At 35.4% G+C, this 12,622-nt stretch overlaps 4 protein-coding genes across 4 annotated transcripts; 2 read left to right on the top strand and 2 right to left on the bottom strand.

The window, feature by feature from the left end:
- Positions 1-1,118: 1,118 nt before the first annotated feature.
- ARP8 (Arp8p) lies at positions 1,119-3,668 on the top strand (the record flags this gene model as incomplete). The annotated part of the gene is made up of 1 exon (XM_071051978.1): positions 1,119-3,668. The coding sequence occupies one exon, from the start codon at positions 1,119-1,121 to the stop codon at positions 3,666-3,668; it is 2,550 nt and encodes an 849-aa protein (XP_070907368.1).
- Positions 3,669-5,186: 1,518 nt separating this feature from the next.
- SFL1 (Sfl1p) lies at positions 5,187-7,337 on the bottom strand (the record flags this gene model as incomplete). Its single annotated transcript, XM_071051977.1, has 1 exon — positions 5,187-7,337. The coding sequence occupies one exon, from the start codon at positions 7,335-7,337 to the stop codon at positions 5,187-5,189; it is 2,151 nt and encodes a 716-aa protein (XP_070907367.1).
- Positions 7,338-8,644: 1,307 nt separating this feature from the next.
- RUP1 (Rup1p) lies at positions 8,645-10,573 on the top strand (the record flags this gene model as incomplete). Its single annotated transcript, XM_071051976.1, has 1 exon — positions 8,645-10,573. The coding sequence occupies one exon, from the start codon at positions 8,645-8,647 to the stop codon at positions 10,571-10,573; it is 1,929 nt and encodes a 642-aa protein (XP_070907366.1).
- A 685-nt stretch (positions 10,574-11,258) lies between these two features.
- IDH2 (isocitrate dehydrogenase (NAD(+)) IDH2) lies at positions 11,259-12,368 on the bottom strand (the record flags this gene model as incomplete). Its single annotated transcript, XM_071051975.1, has 1 exon — positions 11,259-12,368. One exon carries the CDS (start codon positions 12,366-12,368, stop codon positions 11,259-11,261), a length of 1,110 nt encoding a protein of 369 aa, XP_070907365.1.
- Between the last annotated feature and the right edge of the window lie 254 nt (positions 12,369-12,622).

Genomic DNA, 12,622 nt, shown 5'->3' with positions numbered 1-12,622 from the left:
GAAGGAATTACAACAAAAAAGAAAAGAGGGATTAGGTATGCTTCATTTTCTAAGATCATCTAAGCGTGAGAGAGATCTACGTGCAAAACTTGCCTGATTATTTTTTTTTTTAAAAGAGGGGTAAAAGAAGCAAGAAAAGAACTTTCTGTACGAACATTTCTATGTACGGAGGGGAAAATACAAGGGCAGCCCGACTTAATAGAAAGTGAAAAAAAAAAAAAAATAGCCGCTGAACCAAGTAAACGGTAAAATGGACGAATGGAGAAGTTTACTATTAAATGGATGAATGGAGGAAAAAAAATAGCCGCTGACAGAAAAGAGTTGATGGACGAATGGATCTTGCCAAGAAAAAGAAGAAAAAAATTAGCCGCCGATCCTCTTTTAACGAAGAAAATGCAGTAGCGTACACTATTTTTAGCCGCCGATAGTTTCAGGGGAAGGAGGGAAAGTAAAACATTAGCCGCCGAGCAAATAAAAAAAAAAGAGGGGTAAAAGTTAAAAAAAAATCTCCGATGTTGTTTTTATTTTCTCGGGGTATATAAAGAGGGAAAGATTTTAACCAAGAGGAGTATTTTTTTCTCTTCCTTTTCTCTTTTATTACAAGTAACATTATGTCTGTATGTTTTAACTTGACATGATAATGTTTTAGTATGTTCGCTTTTAATTTATCAATATGAATTAGAGTTCTGTTTTGTTGTTTTTTTTTTTCTTTTATTACATTTGTACAGTACTAACATATCAAATTGATATTTTTTTTTTAAAAATAAATTCTTATTATAGATTTGTTATCTGATAAAGTGTAGGGAAACAGTAAATGGACTTTTTTTTTTCATGGTGTGGTCTAAGTCACGGTTTATCGTACCAAATGCTTTTTGGGTATCACGGAATACGACGCCTATCACTAGTTACGAATTATTTTGGCGCCTTTTTATATTTTTTTTTTCCTTTTAATTGTATATTTTGATATTTTTGATATTTTTGAATAATTTTGAATATTGGCAGGTAATTGGTTTCATATTCACAAGTTTATAAAAGGTGTCTGCTACTTGTTGTTCTTTTTGTCTTCTTTTTTTTTTCACTATAAAGAATAAATAAAAGCCAACGCAGCTGATTTTGACATGAGTACTGAATTGAAAAAGGAAGAAAGGGAAGTACGGAAGGATGAAGTTGATGATGAAATACAAGAAGATGAAAGTGAAAGCGTAATTGAGGAGGAGGAAGAAGAGGAGGAGGAAGAGGAAGAAGAAAATGATGATGACGAGGAAGATGATGATGACGATGACGACGATGTAGATGAGGATGAAGAAGAAGAAGGTGAAGGTAAGAAACGCAAAGATGAAGTTGATGGAGACGAAAATGTAGATTTGAAAAAACAAAAGGTAGATCCCTCAAAGGCTCCTCCAGGTAAAAAGGTACCACTACATCTGTTAGAAAAGAGGAGAATTGGTAGAATTAAAGCAGCCGAGGAGTTTGCCAGGAAATTGAGAGTTGTTGGTATCGAACGTGTAGAAAATGAGAATTTACCTGTATCGGGACTGTTTCGTTCAGTACCATTGGTGAATCAGAAAAATTACTCAAGTGATTACTTGAGAAAAGATGATAATGCTTTCGCTATTAGAGATAGGAAACATTTGAGAAACAGTAACACCACTAATAATAATAATAATAATAATAATAATAATAATAGCAATACAATCAATGAAAATGGTAATAGTAAAATTAATGAATCAGGATCAGATAGCAATCCAGGCTTAAAGAAAGAAACGCCTATAAGTTTATCAAAGGATGTTGACCTTAGTGACATTGAAAAGACAATAGTTATACACCCTGGTTCCAGTTCTCTGAAAATTGGCCGTGCAACTGATGAAGAGCCAATTGTGATCCCAAACGCAGTGGCAGTACCGAAAGCACATTTATTTGATATCAACGAACAAAATAATAATTTGCTTGATGATGACTATGACCTCGGTACTGAATTTAATGAAATGAAAAATGAGCTTTACCAAAGCTTCAAGGAAAGAATGAAGTATTATAAACGTAAGATGCAAAATAATGCACATGAACAAGTGGTGTCTTTTAACAAAATATCCAAACCTGAAGTAGTTTCAGATAAGAATGATTTTTCAAGAGTTGAATGGATTACTAAGGCAGATAAGAGATATTATGGGAATGATGCGCTGAGGTGTAGTGGAGAAGATTTCATAATCAGGCATCCATTTGCAGAAAGTGGGGCTTTTAATCTTGAATCTGGATACTATTGTTCAATCCAGGACCTCTTAAGCGATGTTTGTAATCTAATTGAAGCAATATTATGTTCGGAAAACTTCAAGATAGAGCGAAAAGAGTATAGTGAATACAAGATCGTTATAATTGTTCCGGATTTATTTGCAAAGAGTCATGTCGAAACTCTAATTAGATTATTCTTGGCAGAGATGGGCTTTAGAGCTGTCGCGATCATGCAAGAATCGCTCGCTACATGTTATGGTGCAGGTATCAGTACTCCAACATGTGTTGTAAATATTGGTGCAGAGCAGATTCGGATATCATGTGTTGATGATGGCGCTGTTCTAGAGAACAGTTCCTTGACACTAGATTATGGTGGTTCGGATATCACCAGGCTACTAGCTATACTTCTAAAGCAGAGTAACTTTCCGTATAATGATTGGAATTTAGAAACACTATATGGGTGGAGAACTGCAGAGCAGCTGAAGAAAGATTTTGTGACCTTTCAAGATGCAGATATTGCAGTTCAACTATTTAATTACGTCAAGAGAACTCCTGGTAAACCATCTGAGAAATATGACTTTAAGGTGTTTGATGAAGTGATATTGGCTCCACTAGCTCTATTCTACCCGAATATTTTTAAGCTACTCAAAGAGAAGCGTGCAGAAGGAGTTGTTGCCAATAGTAATAAATCGCTAGCAAATGAACTACCTGCATCGAGGGACATCTTCACCAATTCTTTGAATGATTGGAGATCAATCACCCAAAAGGACTTGCTTGATGGAAGTATATATTGTGATGCAAAGGATGACCTGGAAATTTTGAAGCGTATAATTGAGTTAAGCTCTGATATTGAAAGTCTTCAAAGTGAAAAAGTCGATGAAGTTGAAAGTAGGAAGTGTTATACACCCCTCGATAAGGCAATTGTTCAGAGCATAACTAATGCCGCTGTGGATGTGGATGTTTCAAAACTGTCACAATTTTACTCCAATATAATTATTGTTGGTGGGGGTGCAAATGTTCCTGCTATTGATTTCATCCTCTCCGATAGAATAAATATTTGGCGTCCAGCTATACTTGGTATCTCCTCTTTCCCTAACTTCTTCAAGAATTTAAGTAAACAGTTAAAAGATTTACAGAATAATGCGAAAGGAAATACTAATACAGCAGAAGCAGAAGCAGAATTGGCGAAACAAAGCGCCGAATTGACACAGAAGGAATTAAATAAACTAGTTGCTTCCCTTGAAATACAAAATAGCGGTGATCATTTTTTCAATGTTGGAGTAATTCCATCTCCTAGAAATATTGATTCATCATTACTATTCTGGAAAGGTGCTAGTGTTCTAGCTCAAATTAAACTTGTTGAGGAACTATACATTACAAATACTGATTGGGATACTCATGGTAATAGAATCCTTCAATACAAATGCATATTTACTTATTAAAGAATAAAATATTTTATAGAACTTTTGATCATATGCATATTAATTTTGAGGCTTATCTTTCATTATTGGAATTTTATTTTAATGATTTTTTTTTTTTTGTTTTTTTTTGTTTTTTTATGGTTTATTATTATTAATATTAGCTCGCGAAGAAACCTTCTCTTTGATATGATATCCCTCATCCATTATCAAACCTGCTGACAAAAAGAAATCTAAATAAGAAGGGATGATAAAGAGCTTCGATATAACATGGAGAAAAAATAATTATCATTAATACAGAGGGTGTAATATAAGGCCTACAAGAAACTGTATCAATATTGCTAAAATTACTATTTGCAAGTTATACATTTTTAAAGTATTATGTTTGTCTAATGTAGAGCTCTAGGTTAATAGATAAATAATATAGCTTCTCTGACATTTTGGTTAAACCGGTCAGTTTTGATGGTGCTAAAGTTAAAATTGTGAAGCTATATCACCCCTAAAAATTTCGGTTTAGAATGAATTTAAAAATAGATATTTATTTGCTTGAGTAGATCCATAAACCGCGATTGTAATTCTTTTTAAGCGACTCCGAATTAAGTATGTAGCTTCCGATGTGGCATGAAAGTTTAATACCTTTTCTAGGTATGCAGAATGTCGGTATTTGACTTTTGGACGAACATTAAATTTGGTCTTCATCTTTTTTTTTTTATGGAAGAAATTTATGGCTGATTTGTAAAAGAATAGAAAAATGCCATTTAGATCCGTTACAAATCTGTACAGTTAAAGTTAACACATTAAACATTACAATTCTATTATACACTTATTTTTTTTTTTTTTCTGAATACGCGATATGTTGTCAATGAGAGGTTTATTTTAGTTGTTTAGTTCAAAAAAAGCTAAAGGTTGAGATTGTAGAAATTCAATGTTATTTAAAGAATAAATAGGACACTTAATATATACCGAGACATCTAGTTAAAACAATAGCTGATAAGAAAGAGGAAATGAAAACGTTGAAGTAAAAAGAAATTGAACATGAAATGGTAAATATACGGTACATTAACAAAATATGTCATATAATACAGTTTAATGGTGAAGATCAAACAATAAAAAAAAAGGAAAAAAAAAAAAGAAAAAATAGTAACAGGTAGATTACATTCATCACTTCATTTAATGTTAAAACCCATTGTCTTTTATAACTTTCTATAATACTCTAATGTGTTTGAGACCAAATGAGTTATAACATATTATTCTTTAAACAAAAGTGATTGATGAACGTAACGAAAGGTGAACGGTAATAAAATGTATGGAATAATAGGCATTATTCAATGCAAATATTTCGGCGGATATGAAATATCCATTTTTATATGGTAAAGTATTTCATTAAAGAGTAGGGCAATGTTAATACGAATTTAGGAGTAGTGGCAAATGGAACTTGTTTTTTGAAGAACAGACACCTCCTCTCTCTGAAAGGAGGGATTTTATAAAAAAAAAATTGATTTAAAAGTAAAGAACATTCATTATTGTTACATGTAGGTTGGCTTAGATTTTCTGCTTTTTCTCTATTGGTTCAGAAGTGTCATTACCACCTTCAAATATATCAGAGCTTCCTTTCTCTGATACAGTATTCAAAAGTGAATAAACCCCACTACTATTTCTCTTAACAGCCAACCCTTGTGCATCTATAGGAGTGTCATTCGAAGGCAAAGTTAGTTCAAACTCCTTCTTAGAGTTCTCGTTAGTATAGCTTGTTAGTATGGGATTAGCAGTAGAGTTTCTCTGTATATTAGCATGTAAAGAGAGTGCCTTATCACTGCCACCTTCTATAGGATTCACAGTATTTGGCCTTTGTAGTATTAGGACGTTATCCTTACTTGAATGTTGACCAATAGGTGGAGATGTATTACGCAATGATGAGGATTGAATGGAATTGCTACTATAAACACGGGAATAAGGTGGTCGTACAGGCATTGGGCTATTAATAGAAGGAGCGCAGCCAACTAGCTCCATGCTCAAGTTTTCTTGTTTACTTTTTGAAATATCATTATTTGGCTCTTCCTTTACCGTCGTTGGTCCAGTAGCATACTTGAGAGGACTTTCAGCTCTTCTAGAAGGATATGATACTCGAGTTTTCATAACACCAATGTTTTGCTGTTGTTGATGTTGTTGTTGTTGTGCAAGTGTCAGGTTAGGATCGGAGTATCTACTAGGATTGAACCCATGACTGGAAGGTAATGGAGTAATAATTGGCTCACTTCTCGAGAAGTAACTATTTTGCTGTTCTTGTTGTTGTTGATACATCATTAAGCTTTGTTGATTAAAAGCAGTTGCCCCTGTTAGACTCGATTTAGCTGTAGTGGGTAATGATATCATAGACGCTGGTGTTAATGGATCCACTAATACACTCATATTTCTTCTAGAATTGGCATTTAGAACACTATGACGATCACTTTGAAACTTTTCGAAGGGATTTCCTCCGTTGGAATTATGTTGCACATTCCCAAAATAGTCTCCAACTATTTGTGTGTGTTGACTATTTTTGTTGCTGAATGTTGACGAGGGGGTTACACTCATTGGAGTACTGGAATTTCCTTGATGTTTAGGATAAAATGGAACGTTTTTATTGCTGTGTACTTGGTCATTTGGTCCATACAGTTGTGAATGAGGGTACTGATTTGAAAGGTGTTGTGTAGATGGAAAAGATGAGGAGAGTGACACTCTCTCAGGATCCTTTTGAGGTTCTAAAGATATTTTAAAAGCATCGGAGTTATTTAGTCTATCCATGATGCTATTCCTCAGAGAGGCTATCTGAACTTCAAACATTTGAAATTGTCGCGTAACTGCTTCAGAGAGTTTCGGAGAACTATTGTTATCAATGGCCAGTATTTCTCTGTTAAACCGAGTGAGTTTCGAGATGAGTTCAACAACGCTTAACATATCCAGGTTTGTATATTTAATCTGGTTTAGATGTTGGCTCATTAGCGAGTTATTATCGCTTGGAAAATCCATAGAAAGTGCTTGATCAAGAATATTATTATTAGGGTTATTATTGTTATTGTCGTTGTTGTTGTTGTTGTTGTTGCTGTTACTGTTATTGTTGGTGCCATTGATTTGTTCAGAGTTATTTGGAATATTAGCTTTGTTGTCCTCTACCACAGGGTGCTTTCTTGAGTGGCCTTCTGTTATAGATGTGGATTCGCTCTTGTACACTCTGGTAGCTTCTTTCTTCTTCTTGTTCTTCTCTTTCTTCTTCTTATTCTTCTTTGTTTTAACTTCATTCACAGCAGCAGGAGTATTACTCTCAGATGTTAGACTTGGGATAGATTTGGAGGTAGACCTTCTCTTAATTAACTTAAGAGACTCTAAGTCCCCTCGTTTGAACAGTCCATTACTATGCTTGAACTCCCATACTTTGATACCTTTCTTCCCAGCATCCTCTCCTTCATTATCCTTGTTTTGGAAGTGATCATTAGATATCTTGTGGAAACCATATATATTGAGCTGTCTAACAAAGCTGGTTATGTTAGTGTGTTTGAAGTACTGGGCCAAGTTCCTAGAAAAGGCCTCATTGGGTCTAATGAGAAAGGACTCCCCGTCATGGTTCCACCAGATAAGTTCATCCAACTCCGTATTCTCCAGCAGGTCATACAACTTGTGTATGAAGACGGTGTTCCCGTCCTTCTCACTCATCATTATCTTTTTTTCTTCTTCTTCTTCTTTCTTTCTTTCTTCCCAACCCCTTATAACCTTACTTAATCCAATAATATCTTATTATTATTTTGTTTTCGTTTTTTGTTTTTGTTTTTGCTAAATTTTTTTACCTTTATTTTCAATTATTTAATAATTGATTAGCTTTTTTTTTTTTTTTTTATCAAATAATATTATTTTTTTTATTGTTATTTTATTTCAAAGACTGTCCTTTGTTGTATTTCCTACTAAAATTCTTTTTGTCCAACAGCAGAGAGTATAAAAAAAAAGCAAAAAAAATTAAAGTGAAAATTTAAAAAAGTTTATTATAAATGTTGCTTCATTAATTCTAGCCCTCTCTCTCTTTCTCTTAATCCTTTTGATATTTTTACACCAATAAACATATAATTAAAACAATATGGAAATCCCGAAAACTGGGAACTGAAAAAACTAAGGGAAAGAATAGATAGAATAATGAAAAAAAACAATAAATAATCTTATTTTCGGCTTGTTGTCCTTATAGGGGTAATAATGCGATTTTCTCTACCTGTCTGTCTCTGTACTCTACCTTCTGTCTATGTCTCTTTACCTTCTGTCTCTCCTCACCTTTAATTTCTTCTTACTTTCCAATAGCAAATTTGAATAGGGGGGGGGGGTGTTTAGTATGATCCACTTTGTGATTGACGCACATTACTTCCGGCACTACTACAACATTACTACTTAGTACTAATACATTACTACACTACAACACCTTTTCCACCTCCCCACCACCGCAAAAAACACTTTTTTTTTTTTGGAATTGAATACTGCTATTTCACTTACAAAATAAACTAACAATACTACACCACTGCAGATTGCAACATTACAACGCCCTTTAAAGCTCATCGCTTTTGTTATGAAAAAAAAATATAAAACCTTCTACGGTGTTCTCTACAAAAAAATAATTACTGACTCTAAAACGTCCGCAGAAGAAAAAAACCTTTTTTTCTTTCTTTTTATTGTACTGATACACGGCTGCACGTTATTGTTCGTATACAGTCGTATATTATTATACGGCAGTCACGGTTTATTCGTGTAGTGGTATTTATCACGTTATTGTTCGTAATAACGTACTGATCACGTTATGATTCGTATTATTGTATTTTGCACGTTATTGTTCGTATAAAGTTACATATGTGAGATTGAAAGAGACAGAGAGAAGAGAGGGGCCCTTATTTTGATTTAAAAGAGATATCTGTACTACAATGATAGTGTTTTAGGGCTGCATTGCGTCTAACTACAAATATCTGCACATAAACAAAAGAAGCAAAGAAATGGATCAGAATGTGGCTGCTTTGATGGAGATGGGAATTGAGCATGATGTAGCGGTTAGCGCGCTGCAAGAGACAGGTGGGGATCTAGAAGCAGCGTTGAACAGTATATTTAATAACGACTCCGTGCCAGTGGAGACGCAAGGGATAATGGAGACTCATAGGATACAGGAGAACGAGGTGGGTTTTGCAACGGCATACCCGGTACCCACTGGTCGCCCAGAAGACAATTATATGAACAGTGAACATAGGGATACTAAGATGGTTTACTCTGACTCGGATTCAGACTCGGAATCGGAATCGGATTCAAATTCAAATTCAAATTCAAACTCAGATTCTGCAAAACATAATGGTACTGGTACTAATAATGTTGATGATGACGATGACGATGAGAACTCGGATTCTAGTTCTTCATTGGAACCCTCGCAATATAGATCAATTGATGATCTGATCCCACAACAGCTGAAGGGCGATATGGATTCACCCACCGTGGTGATTCCTTCGCCGGTAGTGCAAAATCACATATATTACTGTGCTCTCTTCGCGCTCTTCATCTCTATAAATCTGCCTCAATTTTTCATAAAGGATAAGGAAGGCCAACCCCCTTTGGAACAACTACTATTTTCCCCAGATTGGTTCAATGATATAGATAAAGAACCAGAAGATGAACCACTAGCTGTGCTGCGAGACCAATTGCTGAAACTTATCGTGGTACAAAACTCTCGCAACCACTCTATGCGTTCCTTCGTTACATCCAAGATGTTTAACGTCGATTTGACCTCCATGCGGCAACAGACCCAGGACGCCTTAGAGACAAACCCAGAATTCTACCATCTCTACGAAATATTACCGTCGTTCATTAAATCCATCTCGAATATCAGCTCTGAGCAAACGAACTTATTTATATCGTCAGCTATCCATACAGTATCGAAAGAAGAGGCTCCAAAAGAATCTCTATTGTCATTGCTACATTTCTTACCAGAAGAATATGAAGCAAACTTGTACCGGATGTTCAATGTTTTGTTATATCCAGATGAGGACTCGGACAGTGAGAGTGAAATGGAAAGCGATAGTGGTGAAGGGACAAGTTCCGAAAATTCCTTGAAAGAGATAGCACCAGTTTTGACAATTGTATTTAACGAAGCAGAGGCAGTTGATGAAAATATTCGTCCATCAGGAAACGGTGTAGATATACCATTGGAGTTCTACCCTCAATTGTACTCTAAAAGTTGTAAAGACCAACTCATAAAGCACATTATAGCAAAGCGGAAGATTGCTCAGAATGATCTTAGAAGGATACTGAAGGAGATAAGTGCTCTTAAATCATACCAGGGCAAGGACATTCTTTCCTTCGTTAACAGTACACTAGACTATTTGACGAAGGATAAAGATGAATCCGGCCTAATAGAACAGATTTCGAAATTGAAAGATGAGCTGACTAAGAAGAAGACGAGAAAAATGAATGACTATAAGGCAATATCCGAAAAGTTGCACAAGGAATGGAACATTCAGAACCCTGAAATTTCTATAATTGATAACGCCAAGAAGATGAATCTAATAGATGAACCGTATTTGCTAACAATGGCCGTAGTGTCCCCGTTCTTTTACCTAATAAGAAAGAGAAGTGGAGACTGGTTTGAAGTGAGGTTTAATCCGTTCAATGAATCACAGGAAAAGATCCATGTGACGAAATGTCTAGACACAATTGAAGTCACAAATCATATTAGAAACTCTACAAAGCTGCCTAGCGTTACTCCGTTGATGTTTGTTTATTGTAAACAATCTCTAATAATTGACGATGAAGAGATCAATAGTATGGTTGACGAGAAATCAATTCTAGTGGATTTCTTTAAACAGGACCAAGTTTTTCTCCAGAACTTTCAAGATCCAATCAAAGAAGATGGGAGTCCAGACCGTGGGATAACCCTGTAGATAATGCTATATTTTTTTTTTTTATAGAAGGAGAATTAGAAATTCTTATTAAAGTTTGTGACGTACTTGTACGTTATGATTTATGATTATGTAGAACAATAATAATGCATATAGAAGGAGATCCTGTCTAAAAAAGTAAGTTGATTTTCTTTTAATTTTTTTTTGGTTTTCAGATTGGTGTTATTAAACTCTTCTTATTATACATGAATATTACTTATTTACTTCTAGCATGTAATGTTCAACAAATCAAGCTGTTATGTATACATTTAAGTTAGTCAGAGAATGTGAAAGCATTATATATTTCTCTCAAATAGTTTGGATTTTCATTAAACTCACTTCCATAGTTTGGATTTTCATTAAGCTTACTTCCACTAAGCAATGGAAGTAAGTCTATAGACCTAAATTTTGGACTAATTGAGAGAAAGAATTGCTACAGATTTTTGAATTTAGCAATCATGACGGTGTTGTTGCAAATAATATTACAACAAGAACAAAAAAAAAGTCAAATAAATAAAATAAAAAAAAAAAGTAGTAAAAGGAAATATTATATGAATAAATTGAGTGCATTTATTAATTAGTGCATTTTTATTTGTTTATTATGGTATTGCATTTATTAATTTTGATTTTAATTTTCTTAATGGCAGATTTAAAATGAGAAGTTCATTTTTCTTTTGGTTTGTACTATTTACAATCTCTTGATGACAGCATCGGTGAAGGAAGAGGTAGATGCAGAGCCACCTAGATCACCAGTTCTGTATTCAGAACCGCTGGCGATTGTGTCAAGGACGGCTTTTTGGATTCTGTCAGCCTTGTCAGTCATACCCATGTGGTTCAACATCATAACAGAAGATAGAAGCAAAGCTGTTGGGTTAGCCTTGTTTTGACCGGCAATATCTGGAGCGGAACCGTGAACAGCTTCAAAAATGGATACCTTGTGACCAATGTTGGCGGAAGGAGTTAGACCTAGAGAACCAGCACTTAGACCGGAGTTCAAATCGGACAAAATGTCACCGTACAAGTTTGGACAAACGGAGACGGCGTTCTTGTAAGAGCTTGGGTTTGTGACGACATTCAAGCAAGTGTTGTCGATCAATTCAGTTTCCAATTGGATATCTGGGTATTCGGCAGACAATTCCTTGGCGACGTTGACGAAAAGACCGTCAGCAAGTCTCTGGATGGTAGACTTGTGGACCACGATCAATCTTGGTCTGCCAATGGCTCTGGCATATTCGTAGGCGTATCTGATGACTCTCTCGGAGGCGTCTCTAGTGATCAACTTGATAGATTGCACGACACCTGGATTTACTAGATGCTCGATACCGGAGTACTCACCCTCGGTGTTTTCTCTGATCAGAACCAGGTCTACATCCTCATAAGTGGTCTTGAAACCCTCGATAGATTTGGCTGGACGCACATTGGCGAACAAGTTGAACGTCTTTCTCAGAGTCAAGTTCAACGATCTGTGACCCTTACCGATAGGAGTCGCTAGAGGACCCTTCAAAGCCACTAGGTTCTTGTTAATAGACTTCACTGCGGGGTCTGGGATAGTGGTCAACCCATTGATAAACAACGGAGTAACGTCACAGGTCTCCCACTCAACAGGAACCTCAGCAGCAGAGAAGATCTGCTTCACGGAACTAGAAATCTCAGGACCAATACCATCACCCTCAATGAAAGAGACAGTATACTTGCCAGTGTCTGGGTTAGGCTTACCAGTGTACTTACCTATACTTGGCTGAGCAGTAGCCAGAAACCTCCTAGCATTCAACCTGAACGATGATCTAATACCCAACATTTTGCTATTTACTATTTTCAACTTTTAATTTACCTTTTCGTCCCTAAGTGTGTCCTGGATTCAAGAAATCTCCAACCGATCAAAAGAATCAATAACTCGTATTTTTTATAATATCCCTTTGGCCCTTTAAATACTCAAGTCTTTTTTTGGTTTTTTATTATTGGTGTTCTCGGTTTTCATTGGCCCGCCCAATTTTTTTTTTTTGCAATCACCGAGAACTCGGTGATTCGTGTGGCGTGATATTTTTAATTGAT

The sequence above is a fragment of the Nakaseomyces bracarensis genome (assembly GCF_045282275.1).
Source record: "Nakaseomyces bracarensis strain CBM3 chromosome Unknown Scaff7_0, whole genome shotgun sequence".
NCBI classification, from domain to species: Eukaryota; Fungi; Ascomycota; class Saccharomycetes; order Saccharomycetales; family Saccharomycetaceae; genus Nakaseomyces; species Nakaseomyces bracarensis.
The sequence above is the reverse complement of the archived record's forward strand: the minus strand, read 5'-3'. Positions and strand labels throughout refer to the sequence as shown.